This window comes from Erithacus rubecula (assembly GCF_903797595.1).
Source record: "Erithacus rubecula genome assembly, chromosome: 4".
NCBI lineage: Eukaryota > Metazoa > Chordata > Aves > Passeriformes > Muscicapidae > Erithacus > Erithacus rubecula.
In genome coordinates, this window is record NC_136686.1 from 16,506,360 (window position 1) to 16,530,453 (window position 24,094).

Consider the following 24,094-nt stretch of genomic DNA (forward strand, 5'->3'; position numbering starts at 1 on the left):
AAAACTGCCGAATATTGTGGATACCTGAGAAAAATTGTGTTTATACAGATACATATCTGCCTAACCAAATTGCAGAAGAGGAGCTCTTAGGCACAATCACAGAGACAATGCTTACACACAGATAACACATCAAGGAAAAGGGAATCAGCACAAAGAGATGACACATGACCAATGACAAATTTAAAAACACAACCAAGACAGAGTAAGGAAAAATCATATAGAAAGATAAAAGGGACAGGATGTCACTTCCATAAAGACTCACAAGGAGATGGGAAACATATCTAAGACATCCCAGGGATGCAGCCTTTATGTTCATCTGGACAGCAATGAACCATATGTATATCCATTGTTATTTAACTGCTGTAACACTAGACATGCAAAGGCAAAAGAAAATACCTATTTAGGCTTAAATAAGTGCTTAAAAACCCTCTCTATTAATTTGTTTGAGGGCATGTAGGAAGAGAGGTACAAAGGTGTTTACTTTGCAAGGTTTCTGCCATTAGCAAGTCTCCAAGTCAGTTAACACAAGCTGAGACAAGAAAGAAGAATTTAGGATTGCATTATGCTGGGAGTGTGACCAGCCTATGAAAGGAATTACACAAGATAATTTCTGCAACAGAGTACGAGTTGTTTGCCCAGCCTACCAAAAGAAAAAAAAAAAAAAAACCCACAAAAAAACAAAACCTCATGTTCATTTGAATACCAAGAGCAAGTCACAAAGTGATTCAGCCCTTATTACAGGTGTACATCAGACTAACATTACCTATGGATTGCTGTCCCATTATCCCTGCTAACTCCTTCTCCTCCACAAACTCCTTAGCCCCAGCCCTTTTCACACCACAAATCACATCTCTCTCCAATACAAAAGCCAGTGCTTTTAAAAAACTTCTTAAACTTCCATCTATCCATTAAACCTGACAGTAACTCTAACAGGTGTCCAAATAGCAGGAGAGAACAGAAGGCACTAAATGTCAGTCTCACAAGTTGCAGCTGGGTCACCTAAAGTACAACTTGCAAGATCCTACAGAGCAGACAGAAATGCAGCATTCAGTGCTGTTACTACTAAGAGAGCTAAGATAGAAGAAAAAAGCTAAGAAACCACATAGAGAAAATTCTGTCACACTAAACAAGCCAGTGATCTAGAATTCTACAGCAAGAAAACAGCCTCCAGCAAATGAGAGAAACTCGTAAGGCTGGCTTTTAATCAGCTGCAGGCTAGCAAATGTAATACCCAAGAACTTGCAGTCACAGAATGGACAACTGGTCTTTTGCAGGCAACTCTGAGTCACAATTTGCTACTCTTCACTACTCAGGGAAGAATCACACAAAAATTCCCAGATTACTCTCAGAAATATCCGAACACCACCCTAGGAAGGTGGGTGAGATTCCAGACCTGAGCCATTCCAAAAGACCAGTACAACTAAGGCACTCTTTCCTCCAGAACCTTACCAGTTTTACTTTAGAGGCCAGGCTCTCTGGCAGTTTTGTTCGTAGCTGGTTTGTTTCTTTGAATGTAGCTGGAAATCCACTAAGAAAGGCCAAGTCTTGCATTAATACTAGGCCTGGAACTTCTTTGTCTGTAGTCTGAAAACAAGAAAAAAGAGTGTAAAGACCATTTTAAAGGTAGAATAATTCACATAACAATAAGGGCTGCTCTGAGAGCTTTTCCTTTTTACTACATGTGAGTTATAAAAATGGAACAGCACAGAAACTTTCTAAAAACATACAGATTGTTTAACACATATAAAAATTTATCAACAGATGGTCAATGTACATACCAAGTAACCCCTCCATACTATCTGTTTGCTGTTGTCTTTTAACATTCCAGAATGGGCAGCTTCAACTAGAATACATAAAATTGCAAATCAAGAACTTCCAGTTATATCCCAGTATAAAGTCACTTCTTTTCTGTACTGTAGTAAGCAAGAAATACTGCTGCAAATTAAAGATATTTTAATATTTATAGTGTGAAAAGTTGTCTTTATAAATGGTAAATAATTCTTGGTGGAAAAATAAAGAACAGTGGTTAGACTAGTGGTCAGGCACCATATATTAAAATATGAAACTCATACCTGCTCTAAGACCTAAGATGTTAAACACATGAATAATTTTGTTTTACAGTTGCCAATCCTTTGAACAAGGACAGAAGTTACTGCACATTATTCAAACTAGACTTCACAGCAATTAAAAGAGGATTTCTAAATCTAATCTTCCTCAGTCTAAACCCCAGCCTCTTGAGATTATGAGAGCAACACAGATATTTAGATATCAAACCTGTTTTGCAATAGCTTTTTAAAGAACAGAATTCTAATCATCTGTAATCAGTTGTCTGGGAGGTAAGCAAACAGTATCATTAGTGTCATCATTTAAAGAAACAGTTTGAGGGCAAGAGAGACACTGAATGACTTGCTAAAGTCAAACAGCAAATCAGCATCAAAGTCAGTACTGGAGGAAAAGAAAACTAACCCCTAACCTAATTCACAGCAGCTCACTAAAAAACTTGCTCTAGAAAACTGGATGGAATCTGACAAAGAGCTTCTTACCGTCCTTAGGGCTATCAAAAACAATTACAGTCACGTTGGTGGAAGGATTTTTTGGTTTTGCTACAAAGAACATATTGTTAGCAGCTTGTAAAGCAGGATGAATGGATGGCAGGTCCTTCAGTGTGACGTTGGCAGGCAGTGCAGGATCCAGGACAAGCATGGGCACTTTGATGCAGTGTGTCAGCAAACACTCCAGCTGCTTCTCACTGCAGCAAAATACCAAAGGTATATGTAACACCACTAAACAATTGAAGATAATCCAATCTTGGATGCAAAGAGAAAACATTTTGTAAAAACTGATTAATTATTTGCAACATTTGATGTAGAAGGGGAAATTTTTGAAAAGCACATTTATTTTCCTGCAGAAAGCAAATATCTGACTGGTAGTGCTTAGTTCATTCCCATAATTGTTTTTTCAAAAGTTTCTAAGATTTCCAAGTCTGCCCATGGGAGAGACCATATAAAGATCTCTAAATAACAAAAGGACCAAGCCAAATATATATATACAAATGGCAGGTGAAAGCAACATTGAATTTTTTAATGCATATGTACCTGGAGTTTTATGATTCAAAAGCATGAAAATTTTTTCATACTCAGAACAGGAGCTAACCCTAAACAGTGTCAGGGATATGCATTCCAAACTCCAGAAACTGTTATAAGAAGCCCGTCCATATATGTCACAATAACATTACTTTTATTCAGCACATATATTATCATGCTGTGAGCTCTTGAAGTGACATAGGAAAGCCTGCATAGGCTACAGAAAACCAAACCACCCCCCAACCAGCATCTGCTTTCAGCTAACAATGAATAGAATATAATTTATTCCAATTTACACCCAAAAATCCCAAGAACTCACCTCTTCTTTGTTGGTTCTGTTGCATTCTTTCCAAGGATTTCTCTATTACAAAGTTAAAACAAGGATATTAAAAAACACTGAATTGACAGTAAGGAATTGAGTTTAATTTCAGATTGTTACTTGTGTCAGGGACATGTCAAAGCACCAATAACCCAGATAAAAAGCTGCCAAGGCCTTGCCACTGGCCTTGCCAGGGCAAGCACAGATTGGCATGTGTCCTTTGCTTCTCACATGCAGTGTGGAGCTCAAAAACTCACGGCTGTGCTGAGAATTGTGGCAGCAGGACTCTTTCTGCTACCAGGAATTTATGGGGTTATTATTAGGTTACTTAACAAAAGTGATCTTGATGTGAGAAACACTTGATGTAAGAAACTTGATCTTGATGTAAGAAACCAGAATGAAGCGACCTGAAACTAGGTTGACTTGATTGTTTCGCCTAACATAAATATTCTGATAAGGTCTATGGAACAGCTCTTTTTATAGCACTGCTCATTGATTTCAAAGGACATGAAAAAAATTATCTGCATGGGAGAGAACCAGGTGTCCCTGTGGACAGCAAACATGGTATAGAAGCCAGTCTTATTCACAAGCTTAATTTCAACTTTCCAAATCAGTGTTATGGAAAAAAAACATGTGCTTTTCCCTTCCTGAAACAGGAATCACAGCATGAGTGATGACAAAGCTAAACCCACTAATACTAGCTATAAGAACTGCTAGGAAAACATTACTACAAATTTGAAAGCTTTTCAGAGCAGAGGCTGTCTATGATTAAGGTAAATGAATTTAAAGTTCTAATATTTCCAGTGTTTAGGTAATAAAGAAAAGATCAAGAATTTCCCTTGAGACCTTACTGTCAGTTGTACCCAAGCTACAAGACATAGCATGCCAAAAATCAGATCAATCCACTAACTTCTGGACTTCCCATTATTCTGAACTAAATTATTATTACCCTTAAAATACAGACTTGTCCTTCCATTAGCATATTTCCTGGCCAAAAGAGATCATGTGAGCAGAGCTGCTTATCAAAAACTAAATCAATGGTTACAAGACATTATCCAAGGTATTTGCAGCAGCCTGTGTTTGAAGGCTTAGATCAGTAATTTTGCAGAACTCTATAGCACAATCTGCAAGAACAAATGCAGTAATACATGTCTTTGCTTCCACAGATAAAAGACATGCTTAAATTATTTTTTCATGTTTCAGTTTCTTGTGAGACTATAGTCTAACTAATGTAAAAACAAAAACTTAAGAAACATGCTTAAGATTTTATGAAGTCTATAATAAAAAGAAGTACCAGGGGATGGGGAGAGAAAAAAGGGATGAAGAAAGGATATACATTTGAGGAATAGTTTTACTGTTATTACTTACATACTGCTATAGAAATCAATACAAAATAACATTTACAATGCACAGTTGTCCACACAGCATTTTACAAATTCACGACACAACAGCTTTAATTACTTCTTATCTTAAACAATTTTCTAATTAGACAGCACTTGACAGCTAAAAGAAGAACTGAAATGAGGTTTTGGGAATAATCAAATGAACAAGTGAGAAAATGTGCTTTTAATTTTCATGTTGAGTAACATGGGAAAAAATAATAATGAAGAAAACTAGTACAGCAATAGATTGCTGCTGTCAGTTAAAGGAAAAAAAATATCTAAGAGTATTACCTCATTATTTTCTGTTCTTCCTCCATCTGTTCCCTGACCTGTTGCAATTCTTTGATCAGTTCCACATCTGTGCCGTTCACCCAGGTGTATACCACATCAATTGGCATGGGTAAACAAAGCCTACATAATTCAAAGGAAAGATACATGAGCTGTTTAATATTACATGACAAGTGTTCATGGCATCCTACAATAGCAATTTCTGTCTAACAACAGAAACACTTGGTGTCTGGGCTGCAAACAAGACAAAGCAAAAAGTCTCTCTTTGGCTATATATATATATATATATGTATATATATGATGCCTTAATTATACACAAGCCTTTGACAAAACAGCACAGCAAAAGGACATAAAGTGGTTTTTACTGTTCATTAACTAAAGGAAATCCTAACTTTATGCTCTAAATTTCATTGACTCAAACTCATGGCCTACCTCCTTCAAACCCATCAAATTTTTTTCAAGTCATTACCAAGACCTGAGTGCATTCTTAATTCACCAACTACTTCAGACAGGACAGCATGAAGCATAACTTAAATCATACTTACAGTTATTTAATTGCACAGAGCCAAGATGATCTCAGGTCTCTATCCTAGCAATGTCTCTTAGATTATATTAACAGGGCATTTCATAAAGCAACAATCTAATTTAGGTACATGATTTCAGACATGGCACACAAATTAATTCTTGACACAATTGAATATCCTGAAGCTGTTTCTGGAGAGGTGCAGATTTTTTAGCATGCATAAGGCAGAAGGAAGGGATTTGGGCACCTTTTTCCTATTTTTTTAATGATAATCTCTCCAAGACCCACAGCTTTGTGTCTGCAGTTACTCCAGGCTACTGCTATAGGTGAATCTGAGTCCCATATAGCAGGAGGATACCCCAAATATTATTTTCAAAAGTCCCAGTGTCAAGCTATTTAATAAAAACTAAACTGTAGATGACCTAGCAAACATTGGAAAACATCATCCTGTGACCCTCAGCATTAGAGAGGTTCAAAGATATTCTCTCTCCACCCACTGTATCTTTCCAAAAGTACTCAGAGACAGAGCTTACAGGCAAGTATTTGTCCACCTGCCCTTACACAGCATGCAGAGAGTTTGCACCCAGCTTCATTTTCTACTGGCTCAAACTCAACAACTGAAGCACAAAATTTGGTAAAAGGTCAGCCAGTAGCTCGTCACAGCACAGTGGGCAGGAACATTTTGTACTCAATACCACTGTACCACTGTTCCCAGCTGAGCTGCAACTCTCAGAGGATAATGATGGGGCATTCTGAGACAATTTGAACATCTCAACAGCTGTGCTGCCTTCCCTGACAGCACCACCCAGAAAGTCTCTCACATCTGCAGGAGACTCCCCATCTATCCAAAAACAGTCAATCCACTGAATACAAATACCCACCTATTCAATTATTTCACTTTTTACTCCAGAGATAACTAACTTCTGGTTTATTTACAAGGCATGTTTTGAACTAAAACATCCTCCAGAGGAGTGGAAATTCAATGGCAGGAGCTCATCCAGCTTTTCTACATCTGCTGTGATCAGTTCAATTACTGGTTTGATAGTCCCTGGAATGTTACAGCTCAGAAAGGAGCGTTTTAGGTGGAAGCATTGAAGGCCAACCTTTAGCCTTCTGGCCAAAGTGCAGAGCTTGTTCACCCAGGCTTCACTGAAGAACACATAGTCCAAAAGAACTCCAACTCCTTCTAAGGTATGAGCCAATTTGATTTCTCTGAAGCCTCTCTCCATTTTACCATTTTCTAAATGTGTGTCTCTATGCATCAGCACATATACCTACATAATTTCCCACACTATGCCACATACAGACAAAAGCTATTAAATTCCACAGAGGAAGAGCATTTTTACTTAGATGCAGATATGTAAACTCAATTAACCCTGGCATGGCAAGCTCATTCTTCTTTACCAATCAATAGAGACAGACCAGATAAAAAGAAAGTGAATTGTTTGCAGATCCACTAGTCCAATTGCTTAAAAGTTGTCCAAATACTCAAGAAATTTCTTTAATGCACCTTTACAGCAGACACTGTTTCAGAAAGTAATATTTATCAAACATAATAATAAAACCCAGACATCCCAAGTCAATTTGTTGTTTCCAATTAAGTCAATTAACTGCTAAAACTGCACCTTTCTGGACTTAGCCAAAGCTTTCTTAATGACTTCAAGACCTCCTAATGTATACTGAGAGTTTATATTTTCAGAAGAATGCATTGGAAATTTGCTGTGAAATGATTTAAAATGAAAAGGAACAGAAACTACACTTCAGTAGTACTGGTTTCACACACTATTTTAACATTCAGAGTTTTCTTCAGATTGTAGAAGTTCAGAAAAGCTCAAAAACTCTCTCTCAAAATCTGTAGCTGTGTTTCCTTCATATGGATTTATACATTCAGTCTTCATCAGAAACACCAGTGGGGCAAATAGGTTAAGCCCAAGATGACCTGAGTTAATTTACTAAATACAGCCACCCTTCTAATCAGCTATTTCCCCTCTTTGACATGACTAACTTCTGGTTCATCCACAGATGTGACTTGAAGGTGCAATTTGATTCCAAGTGGGAATTACCTTATTGCCTTTCTACAGAAAATCACCACTTTGGAAAATTCCTTGGAGACTCCCAAACAATTAACTGAGGTTTTTACATTTTTCTCTTTACAAAATGTATCCATTATTACTTGTAAATCTTAAAACATCCATAAAATCCTGCTTGAAGACAAAACCAGAGCCACCAGTCCCCCAGACAGGACAGGGGAACAGTAGTGGCAGGAAGTCTCCATACCCATGATATGTTTACATAAGAGAACCACTGTCACACCTGAGACTGTAGGTAGAAGACAAACTTTTGTCTCAACATCCACTGCTGCTGAAGGAGTACAGAAGATTTTGGATCTCTCCCAAGCTACCATATGGTGATCTCCAACCTTGCTGAGCCTCTTTATGAACAACATAAGTCTAAGCTGTTCACAGTAAACCTCCCAGCTCTCCTGTCTCTTTCTGCTCTGTAATTATGCACTAACAGTAACTCAGCTGTTCCACTGCTATTCCTGCTCCCTGATTTGTCCATCTTTTCCTCTCTCCAGCCTTCAGCTCAACAGTTAATAGCTGGTTAACCATTGACAGCTTTCAATTGCTGCACCATACTGAAATCAGTCTTCACATTTTAAAAGATGGAGATTATTCCTTCACATCTTACCATATAAATTTTTGAGTTTTAAACAGGACATCCTGGAATAGGAAAGTTAAGCTTTACAGTAAGTAAACTATATTTACTACACCATTTGCAAGTAATAAAATGCAGTCCTCATCCAAAACACCCATGCATGGAACTCCATTATTTAGTTTCCTTTTCTCCCTTTTTATTTTCATATCAAAACTTAGTCTTCAAAAATGGGTTTGGATAAAGTGCCTTGGTAAAAAGCCCTGGAATTTCTGGTGTACTCTTTCAAGCTTTGTAAGACCCTGAGCAATATAAGAAGCAAGTTTAACAGCTGATGTGGCTACCTGGAAAGTGCCACAGTTGGGATGCCAAGGGTTTGCAACAGGAAGGAAAAACAACCAAAAGCAATTGTTAAATTCCAAGGCAAAACCAGAGGTCTGCCTTGGTCTGGCAGAGAACAGTGTTCAATAGGTGTTACTAATGATGGCATTGTTTTTGAGTGATGAGCTTTTTGAGTTTATCATCATAAGGAGCTTGCCCACACACACAATCTGTCTACAATTCACAGTGAGGTTTTCTCCACAGAAGTTGTATGGAAATAACAGAGAATTTTACCTCTGAAGCTCCTTGAGAACAACACAACCCAAATTCAATGGAAAGCCCACTAATACTTCCCCAAAGGCCATGCAGCTCTTATTTTCCACAAAGCAGCACACCTGCTTAATTTGCTAACCAACAAGCCTCCTATTTTCCAATTCTTAGTATTTTTCTCTAGCACTAAAATAGGAACAGATTAAAATCACTGGACGAGCTAGATTCAATCTGTAAGTCCTCCGATTATGTTTAGCTCTATATGTTGCACTGACACCACCCAAAAAACTCCACCAAACCACCACTGATGCAAGTGGCTGCTGCAAGGCAGGGTCCATTACTGCATTTGTGAAGTTTGATAATAAAAATTAACTGAATCCCTGACAAGGGACATCTAAAAATTAGCAAATGCCTTAAAGTATGCCTCCACTAAGACTTCTTGTTGGTCTGAATTTTTAGAGGAAGTTGGTAGCTGCACACAAATATCACAGCAAACTTCCCTTTTACTCCTGAGATAAGATTGTTAAAGGCATGTGGGTGAGCTGGAATAATTTAAGCACCCATCATGAAAACCTTAAGCTTTTGCTCAGGCAGCCAATAGTTCCTGGTACTGGATGTTTTGCTCACAATCCACAGAAATGAATGTTAGCAAAGGAGTGCTTCACATAACCAAAATGAAGTAAGAAAATGGCAAAAATGGGAACTGACTTTATCTACATCACAACAGTAAGATTCATGATTTTGTTTTGGAAAAAGTCAATGGTTTTATAAAAACACTCCAGTTAATTACCACTAAGTCAGGCATCTTAGTAGTGACAGGACCAAACTGACATGTTTCACTTCAGTACTGCTAAAACATGTAAACATTAAGCTATTCATCCATATAAGCTGCATCACTCTGCTTTTATCTGTCATCCACTGAAATGGATCTGATAATTTCTACTGTTCCATGATGCAATGAACCTCAAGGCAGATTAAGGCTTCTACTTTCAGGTTAGTTTGTATCCCAGTCAAGTGTATCAATATTAAGAGTCAGATGATAGCTGCTAAGTAGCTTTTTTCCACTGACCAATGCACAGTCCACTTACTCCCTGAGCAACAGACCCCATGGCTATTCAGACATGAATGATGAAACCACAGGAAGTCGTGTAGCAGTAAACACAACTGAAATTAATGAACCATATGACTTGGTTTCTAACTGGCTGTGAAAGATTCTCCCATGCACTCAGCTTTTAAAAGCTTCTAACTTCTGCTAAATAATGATCCTCATAAGACATCATAGAAAACATATGGTAATTTAAAAATAACTTCTCAAAACACTGAATACTGAAATGTTAAGCACATGGAAACAGTATTTATGTTTTCCTATCTTAACTTGGAAAACACATCATGGCCTCCCTTCATTGTTAACAATGCCACCTTTTTGATGTTTCACAGACCAGAGGAACTAAACACATTTCAAATGTAAATTTATTATATAACTATAGTTTTCAAAGGTCAGTCTCCCAGACTGGGAGATTATATACAATTTAAACACTCATTAAGTTTAAAATCTGCTGCAGACTTAGAGCCCATAAAGTTCTACTCAACAGTATGTTACTTCAACTAACATATTTTATTTAAATATTTAATTAGTAAAATGTGCAATAGTGTCAAGTGCAGCTAAAGCTCACCGATTCTGAAATGATTTGCCAGCGACATTGTCTCTGTATGAATCAAACATAACATGATACTGGTCTCTACTCCACTCCAAGACAACCTGCAAAAAAAAAACCAAAAAACAAAACCACTATGGAGAGGCTTGACAACTGGCCTGTAAGCCAAACAGAGTCAGTAGAAGAAACAGCAATTGATGAATTCCAAGTGTATCTGTAGCAAGGAAGAAGACAGGGCCATTAGCATAGAAACTGATTAAAAAAGATACATAAAGCATTTCTGTAGTCAGGCTACATGCATAAGTAAATGAGTATATGAGCCTTATTAAATACTGACAAAACTTTTGCCAAATATATTGACACTAATTGCTTTGCACCAATGAATATAATAAGCTGTTGTGATGTAGTCAATAGCTTAAGATCACACTTTGTTAAGAGTACATAAACTGGAGAACACACACACACACCTGAACAGAATAATAAGGGTGTCCTCTTTATTCTGTATGTCACATCCAACCCGATGGTAATAAACCACTTGATGTCACCACCTTCTAAAGTCAGACACTTAATTTTCATCTTTTGAAATGTTTAACCCCAACTGATTTCATTCAAATCAATCTATGCATTAATGAACTGAGCAGATCACAATCTCAACTAAATTATGAGGCAGCAATCAGACCCAGAACTGAAGAGCATGCTTAATTTAAACAAACTTTGCTTTTCTCTGCAACAAAGGATTTCACTTTTTAAATTACCTTTTATTTAGGTCACCTCCCCCTATTTTCTTAGCATGTAAAAATTCAGGAATGTATTCCCAAAACTGAGACCTAAATGAAATATACATTGATACAAGCAGGAAACCCTTAACACACACACACACCCCTGCACAATTTTGCTTATCTTTTTCTGTTCACATACAGGATATACTGAGTATACAGACCTCTAAAATCTGAGCTTTGCAAACAGCCAGGAAAAAAACCCACAATTTTTCAACACTAAAAGTGGTAAATATGCTCTGACATAACAAAAAAGTCCAAGTATTTTGAGACAGAAGCAATCTAAAACATATGTCCTCCTCTGAGATAAACTTGATATGACATCTTTTACAGTGAAAATCCAACCTTGAAACTACAGTGGCATCATGTGCTGTTTTAGAGTTGAAGGCACGGTGGCTTAATTTACTGGGATAAATACATATTTATACATACTGGAGAGGGGAAAAAAATCCCAAACAAACAAACAAACAAACAAATTAAAACAACAAAACAAAAAGACAGAAAATCAGGAAAGCACAGTACTTATTGCAGTTACTTTACACCACTCTCTCTGGATTTAAATATTAATGCTTATTTCCTGTATTGTGGGAACTAGGACATCTACTATTTCTCTAAGGTCACCTTCAAAACCATAAACAAACCATCCTCCCTCTTAAGAGGTTGCACATCCCTCTACCCTCACTGACACTAAAACAAATTAAAGTCTTCCATAGAGCAGGGAAGCTCCATCGTGTGCCTGGGTGACAAGAGCACACACTGCAATTCCTGCCAGAGCTGCAAATGGTCTCTTTGTAACCAGAATCACATCAGCACACTCCCATTCCCCTCACACAGACTGTCCAGGTAAGCATAAAAATCTCCTCCCTCAAATACCAAGGTCAGGAACTGTCTTAAAAACCCACACTATTACACTTTTTTAATGCACAACTCATTAAGTCCTTCTGCCAAATGCCATGTTTAATATAGCCCACACTAGAAGTTCATAATCACGTGGAAACATTTACTCCTACTGGTAATGACGAATTGACACTTGTGACTGATCTGTGTCTAGAAGAAATACAGAAGTATTTGAGGAAGAATACATTATATGAGTAATATGTATCTCCAGAATAGCAACATTAATCATCCCAGACGTTTTTCTTGGTCTTTTGGGTACCCACAGCCAAAAAGAAGAGGACAGATCTCTTCAGAACACATCAAAGAACTAAGTAAAAAACTTCCTACCCAACACATTTTTTCCCTGCAACTGTTTCCTCCTGACACACTATGCATGGTGCAATAATGCCTGGAAGCTGTTTTGCTTCAACTTTACATACGGATATCATAAAAACACCAGGGGAACATTAAAAAGCACAGGGAGAGACACAGCCTATTAGGGGACACTGTATCAGACATGATAGCACTGGCTCTAGCCTGTTCTGGTTAGAAAGCATTTTAAAAAGCAGAGCTACCTACAGAAGCATGGCCAAGAAGGGTTTATAATCAAACTGTCCTAACACTTAAAGCTCATCTCACAAACAGGAAACAGTACTGACTCAGAACTAGCTGCCCTGTATGTTTTTGCAGAAATATTTCTCAGTCATGTTCAATGCCCTAGTATTTCACTCAAGGTTTTCCTTCAAATTAAGCCAATTTGCAGCTTCTGACTGTGAGAACATCGTTATCAATCTCAAATCATTTGCCCTAACCATCCATTTTTACTCCACCTATAGGACTGGTATAAACCTAAGAAATCAGACCTAATTTTGCCTACTAGAACAAAAAAAAAGCTGGGAACAGGGATGGGGGGAAAAGCAGAAGTGCAAATGCTGTTCAGACATCAGGGTGTGATAAGCGCTGCCTCACGCTGCTTTTTATTGCTTGAGTTTCCCACAGATGGCTAAAGTGGTTAAGCTGCAAACTTCTAGAAAGATTTCTTGGTTTCCATTCCCAAACAGCTTTATAGTTTTTTATGAGTTGCTGTCTTGCAGATCCTGTACTGAAGAAGCATTTTCCATTACCACAATAGCTGCTGGAAGAGGTCTAACAGTGTTCATTCTCACAAGCCTTGTCTCTCCTAAGTCACTGTTTACCAAAATGCAAAAGCAAAAAGAAAGATGCATGCAAACATCTCTCACCAGGCTTATTTACCACCCTGGAAAAGAAAATTTATTTAAAAAAAAAAAAAAAGTGCAGGTGTGTTTTTAGCTTTTTTTTTTTTTTTTTTTTTAAACCCCACAAACATTACTGGTCACTTTCCTTTCTTCATCACATATAATTTGGAAAATCTACTCCTACATGAAACTTCCTGTTCTGCTCAGTCTCTAATTTGTATCTAAGCTTTCCAAGTTGCTTTTAAAGGGTTGGAAGCAGCAAACTAAGATTGTGCAGGAACACCTGAGCAGTGATTTTGACTGATTCTCAGTGATAACTTGGACAACTACTGAAATATTTTTAAAAACATTCAAAGTTCTATGATATCCAAAGTTGGGCTAAAGTCCCCATTCTGAAGAAATGCAAAACTGTGCCTGTTTCACAGCGCCATTAAAAAACTACATCGATCCAAGTTGATAATCATGTACAAACACGTGCCTAAGAGTACTTTACAATCAATTTACTGATGGCTTTGAAGTATTTCAGGAACTTGTGGTCCCTGCAAGACCACAGAGATTATGCAAAGTTCTGTTAGTACACAAAAAGTTTTGCATGTGGTACATGCAACAATTTCAGATAATACTCTTTATAACTCTTCTATTTTTCCCCCCTCTATCTGAAAGAGCCATAAAGTTAAAACAGAGGAAAAAAAAAAAAAGTCGGTTTTTACTGAACAATGCCATCCTTTCAGACTGACAAAAATACTTGATTACCCTGATTCTTCACTGCATTAATAAACACTGCAGTAGGATTCATTCTCTTCTCTCCAGATCCCTTCACTGATGACTTACCAAATCTACAGGACAATGTGAAAAGAAGATTTAAACATTCAACACATCCGTGTAAATTCATATCTAGAAAAAAGTGCAACTACATTGCATCATTTACAAAATAATGAGAGTGAACTAAGTAACAAGTAGCGAGCATAGCAGACTGCTGCGAAGCTTGGAGGGAGGATACATTTAACTCCTTAAATTCCAGAGAAGGTAAAGATTCTGCCACTCCCAGTCCACATGCGAAGGTGACATGCAGAAGAGGCTTTCAAAGACTCTAACAAAAACACAGCACTAGTAAGTCACCTGATGAGGGAAGGCGAAGAGACTTGCCCAAGAGCAGCAAACAGCAGCCGCCCGAGCCCGCAGGGCTGTGTCACCTGCCAGACCCAGCTCAGCCCCGAGGGGACACCGGGCGCGCTGCGGCCGCCGGCGCTGCCCGCAGCCCAGCAGGGGGCACGGGCAGAGCCAGCCGGACCCGGGGACACGGGCAGAGCCAGCCGGACCCGGGGACACGGGCACAGCCAGCCGGTCCTGGGGGCACGGGCACAGCCAGCCGGACCCGGGGACACGGGCACAGCCAGCCGGTCCTGGGGGCACGGGCAGAGCCAGCCGGTCCCGGGGGCACGGCGGGCCTGCGGCAGCGCCCTCGGCACGGCGCGAAGGGGGCAGGCGGCGATGGGCGGGACCTGTCACCCGCAGCGCCCGGAGAGGGAGCTCGCTGCTCGCGGGACAACACAACTACCCGGCTCCCCCGGGGCAGAACAGCCCAAATCCCCCCGGGGCCGTGCAGCCGCGGCGCTGCGCCTGTCCCGCCGGCACCGCTGGGCTCGGCACGGAGGGAAGGAGGCAGGCAGGGCAAGGGGGACAGCCACGCCGCGCCGGCGCGGCTCTGTACTGACCTCCCCGAACTGCAGGGCGGAGACGATCATGAGGACGAGGCCCCCGAGGCAGAGGCAGGGCCCATACCTGTGCGACAGGCAGGTATAGGTCTGGCGCTGCAGGAGCTTGAGCAGCATGGCCCGCCGGCGGCCGCCGCCCCGCACGGCCCGGCCCGGCCCCGCTGCCCGCGCTGCCTGCGCCGGGCGGGGCCGCCGGCACAGCGCCCGTCCCGCTTCCGGCGGCGCCCGGCGCCCCCTGGCGGCGGCCGCGGGGCCGCGCTGAGGGAGCGGCGCTCCCGGCTGCTCCCTGGCGGCGGGCCTGCGGACATGGCCGGACACGGCCGAGCCGCCTGCCGAGATTTAATTTGAGCAGTCCGTGCGTGTTGTGGCACAGAAATGGAGTGCGGAGATGGGTTCGTGGAATGGGAATCAACAGGCTAGAGAGGGTTACTGATGGAGTTCTTCAAGAACAGTTCGCGAGTATTGATCAGGCGGAGGCACCGCTGGTGCCAGGGCAGAGTGTTGGGCTGTCGGAGCCTGCGAGAGGCCAAGTACACCTGTCTCTGTAGGCTGTCCCTGCATCAAAAGGTCTTCTAAGTATTTCTTTAAACTCCCTGCAGTGACTTTCAGAAGTCACAAACATCGTCCTTGTGATCTTATGTTTCCTGTGTGAAGTAACAGTGCCCGACCCTTTCCCGAACTTTGTCCCAGTATTTACACGGTGGTGCTGTGAGAGGACTACACCTGCTGTACTGTAGTAGTGTCCAAGAGGGCACAGCTCTTTGGTACATCTCTCCCAAGCCACTGAGCCCTGCTCCCATTTACATTTTAATGCCACTGTATTTTGTCTTTGTCCAGGGTGAGAGGAAAGCTCATGCCCTTACAATCTGAAGGTATGGGTGTTAACATCTTGGAAATGGGGTTTAGTGTCCCCGCTGGCTTTGGGCAGCAGGTTTGATGCAGAGCCTGGACAGCTCGGCTCCTGAAACAAACAAGAGGATGCACAAGCCTGAGGATTTGAACTTTGGGGTAAAATAGTAAGTTCAAGGGGGATATGTGGTAGGACTGTACCTTCCCTGTACCTCAGCCAGTGGGGAAAGGAAGAGGGCAAGAAGAGGGGAGTTTAGGATGAAAGGAGGCTGCGCCCTCCCAAACCTCGAGAGAACAAACCCCGCGGGTGTGTGCCCCGGGGGACTCACTCTCTTTACTCAAATAAAGTTGTGGGACTCCTCTGTCTCATTTTTGGATATAAACCTCTGGCATTTGTGGATTTTCCTGACAATGGGCCATGGGACAGGATGGCAAATTTACCAGGGTTACCTGCAGAGCCTCAGAGCCCACTTCATAGTGCTGTGTTCCTCCTTCTGTGGTGTGTTATCAGCCTGATGATTCTTATTTGGCCCTTCATGATAACCCAGCATTCCACTCTTGGTACACAGAAGACTCTAGCTAAACATTCTCTCCTTCATATGTTCTCACCCACGTGCCAAAGTACTACCCTAAGGGAATATAATCTTTACATATTCCCTCACCTGCTTCTCCTGCTTAAGCACTGTGCTATTTTTATTAAACTGCTATTACTCAGCTATTATTACTGCCTAGCAGCTTCTCTTACCATCATCTACAGCATTGTGCCAGCAGTACCAGTGATGGCCTGGTATTCTGAATCAGCAGACTGAGGTTTACATTGGGAACTGAGGTAAAGCACATATACAGATTTTGAGAAAACCCCCTATTTCTGGTAAAAGAAATCTATTTCTGGTCAACAATCCAGTGTAAATGCAGAAATGAAACTGAATGTGCTGAAAAGATGAAGCTGGGAGATATACCACCAATGTAAAGCAAAAAACCTGTGAGGGGAAGAGGAATTACTTCAAGATGTGGATTAATAATTACTACTAAGTGTGAAATGATACATTTATATAGACTAATAAATGCTTTCATATGATACCAGTGTGATAAAGCCATTAAAATTCACATAATCTTTAAATTATTTTATAAAGTGTCAGACAAAGCATACTATTAGAGACAGAGATACAAAAAGGTGCTGAACAAAACATGATGGCACTCTGTCTGTCCTTTATTACATTCAAGGAATGTATATTTAAACTGAAACAGGTGCATGAAAAGGAAAAACCAGATCTTTCTTTCTAAAAAGACACTAAAAGGTTTTGACTTGTTTATGTCACAGAAATGGAGATGAGAAACTTACTTAAACTAAATGCAATACTGTCACCAGGTTAAAACTAAACACAGGAAAGCCCAAAACAAAACAAAACACAAAAAGAAGACAAAGCCATGTTCTGGAATATATTTCAAATAGGAATAGCAGGAATACCTATCCAAGCTTTGAGATACAGCCTAACCAGCTTATGACAGGAAACAGGACTCTATACTCCAGATGTTCCCTTATATTCCATTTTTCCATGGACTCATAGACTCTTTCAGCCTTCAGTCCACCAAAGTTTTAATTATTCCAGGTAAGTGAGGTTGTTTGGTCTGGAGAAGAGGAGGCTCAGAAGGGACTTCATTGCTCTCTACAGTCACCTGAAAGGATGCTGTAGTGAGTTGGGAGCTGATCACTGCTGCCATGTCTCAAGTGAGAGGGTGAGAGGAAATGGCCTCAAGTTGTGCCAAGAAAGTTTTAGATAAGGCATTAGAAATAAAAAAAATCACTGAATGACTGGTCAGGCACTGGAATAAGCTGCACAGGGAGGTATTAGGGTCACCATCTATGGAAGTGTTCAAGAGGCATCTGGATATGGCACTTGGGGATGCATTTTAGGGGTGACTATGGTAGGTTGATGGTTGAACTGAATGATCTTTTAAGTCTCTTCCAACCTTGATGATTCTGTGATTCTGTGAAAGGCATGGAATATGGATGAAAACAAGGCCACCCTCAACTTTCTAATTAATGGCAAGCTGTTAAGGTATAAGGTAGCAGATGCAGGCTCAAATACCTTTTGAGACAATGTATCAAAATTGCTGGGATTATTCTATGTCTGTCACTAGAAATTATTTCCAAGCCCAAAACCAGAACCCAGATCAGGGGCCTTGTATCTCTTTGCAGCTGTCTTTGTGGGCATGTGTCTGAAAGGAGCAGGGCTCAGGCCAAATCCTTCTGTTTTCACATTTTATCTAATGCACTGCCTACACGGTTCCCCAGGTGAGAACTTTATAATTGTATCCAAGAAGAGAATACTTAACTTTCTCCATTTCTCCCAGTCAGTGGAGATGCAAATGAACCCAGATATTCTGCTAGGAGCAAAAAATTCCACTAGATGTCAGGATATGTAAAAAATAGGTGTTGCCATTTTAATCCAACATATACTTAAGGGCCTTGCCAAGTCATTATCCATGTAAACCATTGGGCTCTTGGGATAATCTACTTGACTGTTCTTGTATTTGTATTAACTCAAAGGTGCACGTAGCAGCACTTAACAAAGAGGCATGCCTCCTGTGGATTATGATGTAATCTAAACAAGCAGTCAAATAGTTATAAACACACTTTATCTTGATCTTGATTTTCTGCAAGTGGCCTTCACCAATATTTTTTCTTTGTAAATTCTTTGAAAACTGAATTTTTCATGTTTTTTTACTAAATTTGACCTTTCTAAGGGGGAAAAAGGAAAGTAATATTTACTTTCATTCAACAGAAATGGAATTCTATAATGTTCAAAATCTTGAGGAAGGCAGAACTTCTTACTGGACATGGTAAACTTATCCAACAGTAGCTCTTTCCATGTCTTTTGCATTCTCTTTTGCATTTGCTGGGAAAGGAGAGCAGTAAGAGCTAAATATCCGAGGCAGCAGTGTAATTATCTTTGGTTGAGGCAGAAGACAATAAATAATCAACCAAACATCTCAAGTTAGCCAAGAATATTATTCACTGGATATTTCATGAATCTTGTTCTAAAGAAAAGAGAATTAACATCAACATATGTTTCCTGTGTTCATCTCTGTATGGCCTCTTTCACAAACATGAGTTAAGCTTGTAGCACTTCTATGAGGCAAAAACTAGTGACCACAAAGATAAAGACAAAATTCAGCAAGTTTGATGCCTGTTCCACTTGAAGTCTGAATTTTCACAATACAGGAGATAGCTCCTAGTACTCTGAAGGCCCAGTAGTTCACTCTTAGGGATTTTGGTTTCATTTGTGAATGCTCTGAACTTCTAAGCATTCAGAGGAGACTCAAGTGAGGCAAGTAAAAATTCAGAATAAAGGGTAGAGACTTACCTGTGGAGAGTTTGTCACTACTTTGAAGAGCTGAATAAGCACTCTCTATGGAAAGGAACTGGGGCCTTCTAGGCCTTCTCTCTCTGCCACTCCACTCTCCCAAAAGCTATAATATCTATGCTTCTGAAATTTAAAGCATTAGCCTTAGGCATACTGGAATTAATATCTTGGTATGGCACTGTGAATTTGGTAGTACCACTATCCATCAAATACAATAATTAAATCACATTAGTCACTCAGAACATAAAAGAACAAAAGACAGTGGCTGAACAGTGTTCTATCCTTCAACTCATAATCTCATTTTGACTTACCATTTATAGAGCTCTTAGGCTTTGATGAGACTCAGTCCCACTGACATTACTTCCAAAATAGAGATTGAATATAAGTGATCAGTTTCTGGAGACAGTTAGACCTCATTGCTGTGTCTTCTAATGGATTATCTCTTAATCAGTCTACAGTAATTTTAGACTCATGAGCAAATGCATTCTAATTATATGCAGCTAGTGAGAGTTTTCACTTAGTATTGCAGCAAAAGTGGAGATTTTAAAATCACGCTCAGTATTTCAGTACTTTTGAAAACCCTCAGATGTTCTGCTCCCAGCCCTCTGGACAGGTAAGCAAGGGATATTTATGACTTTTTACTTGAAAATTTTCAGATTTTCTTCATAGAATGTGGATTTTTTTTTTCTTCATACCCATTTCTCTACTGTACTCATTTCTCTACTGGAAAAAATATCTCTGAAACATCAGTTAGTTCCTACCCTTTCCATTTCCTTTATATTTGTGCAGGTACTGGAAAGAATATTTAAAATAATCTGAAGAGCATGGTGGGTAAAAATGAGGTATAACTAAAGAGAAAACAATAGTCTCTCATAAACAGATGAAAAAGCAGTGCCTAGAGAGCAAAGGACTGGAACAATGCCATTGGAAAAATCTCTGAAAGTGAGCATCTAGATGAAGCTGAGGCAGCATATGCACCTGGCAGCAAAATCAGATTTTCTAAGCATAATATTCGCCAACATTTTACTCTGAAAAATCTGTTATTTCCTGCACACTTCAAACTAAAATAATAAATGCTTGCAGAAAGCCAGAATAAACCTTTTGAAATTCTGCAGAATCTGGCATTTGCTCTTGGTTTTGGTTGCTTTGGGGCTTTTGTTATTTTTTTGAGGTGTTGTGTTTTTTGTCCTTGGTTTTCTATATAGTAAGCCCTTCCTTCTTAAAGAGATATGCTCTTAGCAATGGTAAACCCAAATTTAAATAGATGGTAGCCTTCAATCCGAATCATATCTGTATGTCTGTTTCCAAAGTCCCTAATGAAGTGGATGAAACAGCCTGGAAAATCTCCCCAGGCTATGATTTAATGTATTTAGTAAATTAGGAAATATATGAATGTAATCTTATGTTCTAAATATTAAATTTTATCTTTCCTTTTGAAAATATACAATTAGAGTTCATTGTCCTTGATATTTAACTATCATTTTAACTAGAGTAGAATAGAATAGGATAGAACAGAATTTCTCACAGTAGTCTGATTCTATGAAATGTTTGATTATTCTAAAGTGTAAGAAGGCATTATTTTTTACTTTAACACTGGAAACACAGGGCCTTTAGTACACTGATGTCATTGTTACATCATAGTGATGGAATTTATGTTTCTTTTGTTAATCCTGCCAGGTTGCAATGGCACAGAGAACAGACTGTATAGATTTGATGGTTGAAATGGACAGGGCAGTCTTTTAAATATACTCAGCAGCACACAGCAGAAAATAATGGAGGTGCTTTTAATGATTTACAGTGGTCAGTAGGATCTTGTGGCTGTATCAAATAATATTAACCTTTTACATCACAGTGGTGAGATGGAGACTCATAACATTAGAAGAGCATCTAATTTGGGTTAGTTAGCTCTCCATCATTTGGTATGGATCACAGTATCAGACAGAGGGATTGAATAGTTTAAAGATCTCTTCAGGATGAACAATTTCCTTTGATGGTTGAAAATATACTTTTATGTTTAAAAAATGCTTCAGAGACTACATAGAGAATAGAGTGGGAATAATTGCTACAATACCTTTTTGGAAAGCTGTATTAGCTGTTCTTCATATCTATTTCAGAAGATAGGGACATAGAATCCTTTAGGCTGGAAAATACCTCTAAGACCATCGAGTCCAGCCATTAACTGCTGCTCATGAGTGTGAAGGAGCTGGTAGAGACAAGACACAGTTATAGGCCATGATCTTTCCTTTGAGAGTCCCAAGATGCACCAGCTGTTTCTCAATCCAGAGATCCTCAAACAAAGAAGAAGCAGTGATTCTCCACAGGTTATAACAGTGCTCATTGCCAGTGACAAAGCTGACCATTTGTACCTCATGACACTGCTATTACTGCATTTTTACTGAACAAAAACAATTCTGCCTTTTTTCCATGTTTTTTGTGATCATAAGAGATTTGCTATGTAGCATAGAAGAACTATGAAGGACATGGACAAAGGCCAAGAAAGGATGGAAAGAACAGTTTGTTAAAACTGAAAAGACAAAATTGGACACAATATTTAGATTTTGTACAACTACATTTTACTAGTTACATCTGTTTGTTACGTATATATCAGCTGGAATCAAGTAGTTTCAACATAAACAGATTCCACAATATTGCTCTGAAACACACATAGCAGCTCCCTCTGGCCCTGTTAGCCCTTGGCATCAGCTGTGGTCAGACACAGAAAAAGGAAGCTCATGAAAGAAGCAAACAGTAATTCAGCAAGCAGTGTGCAAAGCATGGTATGCAGGAGGAAATAATTGAGTGCCCTATATTTAACAGTATGATGTGGTAGTGGTAGACAAATCAACACCCATAAATTGTGCTGGCAAATCTAGAATAACATATGGAAATAGAATCTGATTTTTCAGCAGTACTCCCCATTTCCAAGAGGTTTTGTGTTGGATGTAACCACATCATTAGCCACTTCTGATGTTGAGAACAAACCTATTTTTGATAGCTTTTCCTAGGATTGATCAAATTCTTTCTGTTTAGAGTCTGATTCTTTCAATCCCTTTGCATTCTAATTTGACTCAGGTCATGAACTTCATTACTTCCCCTAATCTTCAGTTAGCAATTTACTGCCAGCTACTGTGTACCACTAAGAAAACTGCAAAGGTATTTCTTTCAGATGACAATGCCACATAAAAAGCTCCCATTTCACTTTGAATGATTTTCTTTTCACTAAAAATGTGCTTCTACAAAAATGTACTGCCAAAATTATTGAAATGAAAGAGCCAAACTCTCCCACTAACTGCTTCAGCATGTTCACTACCTCATTTAGAATGAAGGACAACAAAGCCACTGGAGAATGGTTGATCTGCAGCTAAAGAGTCTTGCTCTTTATAGCCCTTCCCAGTAAACTTTTTATTTGAAAAACTGTCACCCAAGAAGTAACTGAAAATACAGAGAGGGTATGTATTAGGGTATATATATAGAGTAGTAAAAAAATACATTTTGAGAGCTAATCTTCTCTAGAAATTCTGGAATAAACCTTTTTACACCTCATCATTATTGCAAGCTATTAATCTGTCCTGCACCAGAGGAAGCTTTTATTTGTTTTTGTTTGTTTGTTGTTTCGGGGGGTTGCTTGGTTTTGGTTTGTTATTTTTTTGTTATTTGTTGGTTTGGTTTGGGTTGGGGGTTTTTTGAGAGGTGAAATTATACAGTTTCAACCCAGTAGTTACTTCTTTTCATTCTTAAGGGACCTGCCAGTTTTTGACTTGTCCAATCTTCTTGACATCCTTTACCTGCATTTTGGTTAGACATTTAGACATAATCTAGTTATCTACAGAGAGGACCCAAAACAAATGGAGCAAAATAAACCATCTCTTAAACAGTAACACCTGAAAACTGCTTTATAATTTAATCACATCAACTTTTAGAAATATTAACGTCATGCCATGAATGCCTCACAGCATAAGACTTCACAGATTATGTGGGTTGTTACTGCTGCTATTCCAAACTTTGTGTCAGAAATGGGAATAGTTTACACATGCTTTTGTTACTGAGAGAAGGGTACAGATACTGGCACATGCCCAAAGAGGAAGGGAAGAGGTACCACAAACCAGCTTGAATGCTTCATACAGTAATTTGAAGAAGTTACAGGTAGTATATTTGATTCCTTCTGTAAATGTATTTCTGGTGCAATCTATGTTAATAAACCAGTTACTAACCTGTCGTTAATAAAAGAATTTAGACATTGTATTCACAGACTGAGGCTGTTTTTTTTTCCCTAGTGCTTGTGTGTAGCAACAGATCTCAAGAAGTAGCTGAATTATATCTCTCTTGCTCTTGTTCCAAACTTTTACTGCTTGCCATTTTCTTGTGTCACTTGCTGTTCCATCTTTCCATCTTCCAGAAGGTTCTTTACCAAACCGGAGAAGTAAATGCTACTGTAACTATTCAATGTAAAAACCATGCAGAGATATTAAAAAACAATATGTTTGGGGAAGGGGATTTTTCTACCCGGATCTTTCACGTTACAGGTAATTTCATAACAAATGAGTTTGGAAAATACACACGTGATAAAGAATACTCATATATAATAACTATAAAATCCATGGAAACCAGACTTTGAGTAAAACAGGAGAAAAAGAGAATACATGTACCAGCAGCATAGACCATTTTAGATCTCTTTTATTATTATTTACTTTCATATGTTACCTTACCTTCATATGTTTTCAAATCAGTGACATGGATGTGTTATTATTTGCACATCTTGACATGTTTATTTTTCTAATAATTCTAATTTGAAGCAGT

General features: G+C 39.3%; 2 protein-coding genes across 5 annotated transcripts in view; one reads left to right on the plus strand and one right to left on the minus strand.

Annotated features, from left to right (window-relative positions):
• The window catches only part of GNPTAB (N-acetylglucosamine-1-phosphate transferase subunits alpha and beta), a 38,783-nt gene extending 23,495 nt beyond the window's left edge, over positions 1-15,288 (minus strand). For 2 of the 4 annotated variants that reach the window (XM_079303468.1, XM_079303469.1), the window contains exons 1-7: positions 15,081-15,287; positions 10,515-10,600; positions 5,076-5,195; positions 3,403-3,444; positions 2,544-2,749; positions 1,779-1,843; positions 1,450-1,584 (exon numbers count right to left, since the gene is read on the minus strand). In XM_079303468.1, the coding sequence (XP_079159594.1) occupies positions 1,450-1,584; positions 1,779-1,843; positions 2,544-2,749; positions 3,403-3,444; positions 5,076-5,195; positions 10,515-10,600; positions 15,081-15,197 (771 nt within the window). In that variant the 5' untranslated portion in view covers positions 15,198-15,287. Of the gene's footprint in view, positions 1-1,449; positions 1,585-1,778; positions 1,844-2,543; positions 2,750-3,402; positions 3,445-5,075; positions 5,196-10,514; positions 10,601-14,196; positions 14,236-15,080 lie in introns of those variants that run through there. The other 2 variants (XR_013773952.1, XM_079303470.1) reach the window with 2 other exon arrangements.
• MYBPC1 (myosin binding protein C1) overlaps positions 1-24,094 on the plus strand; it is a 151,657-nt gene that overhangs the window by 121,814 nt on the left and 5,749 nt on the right. The gene's annotated exons all lie outside the window — the stretch shown is intronic.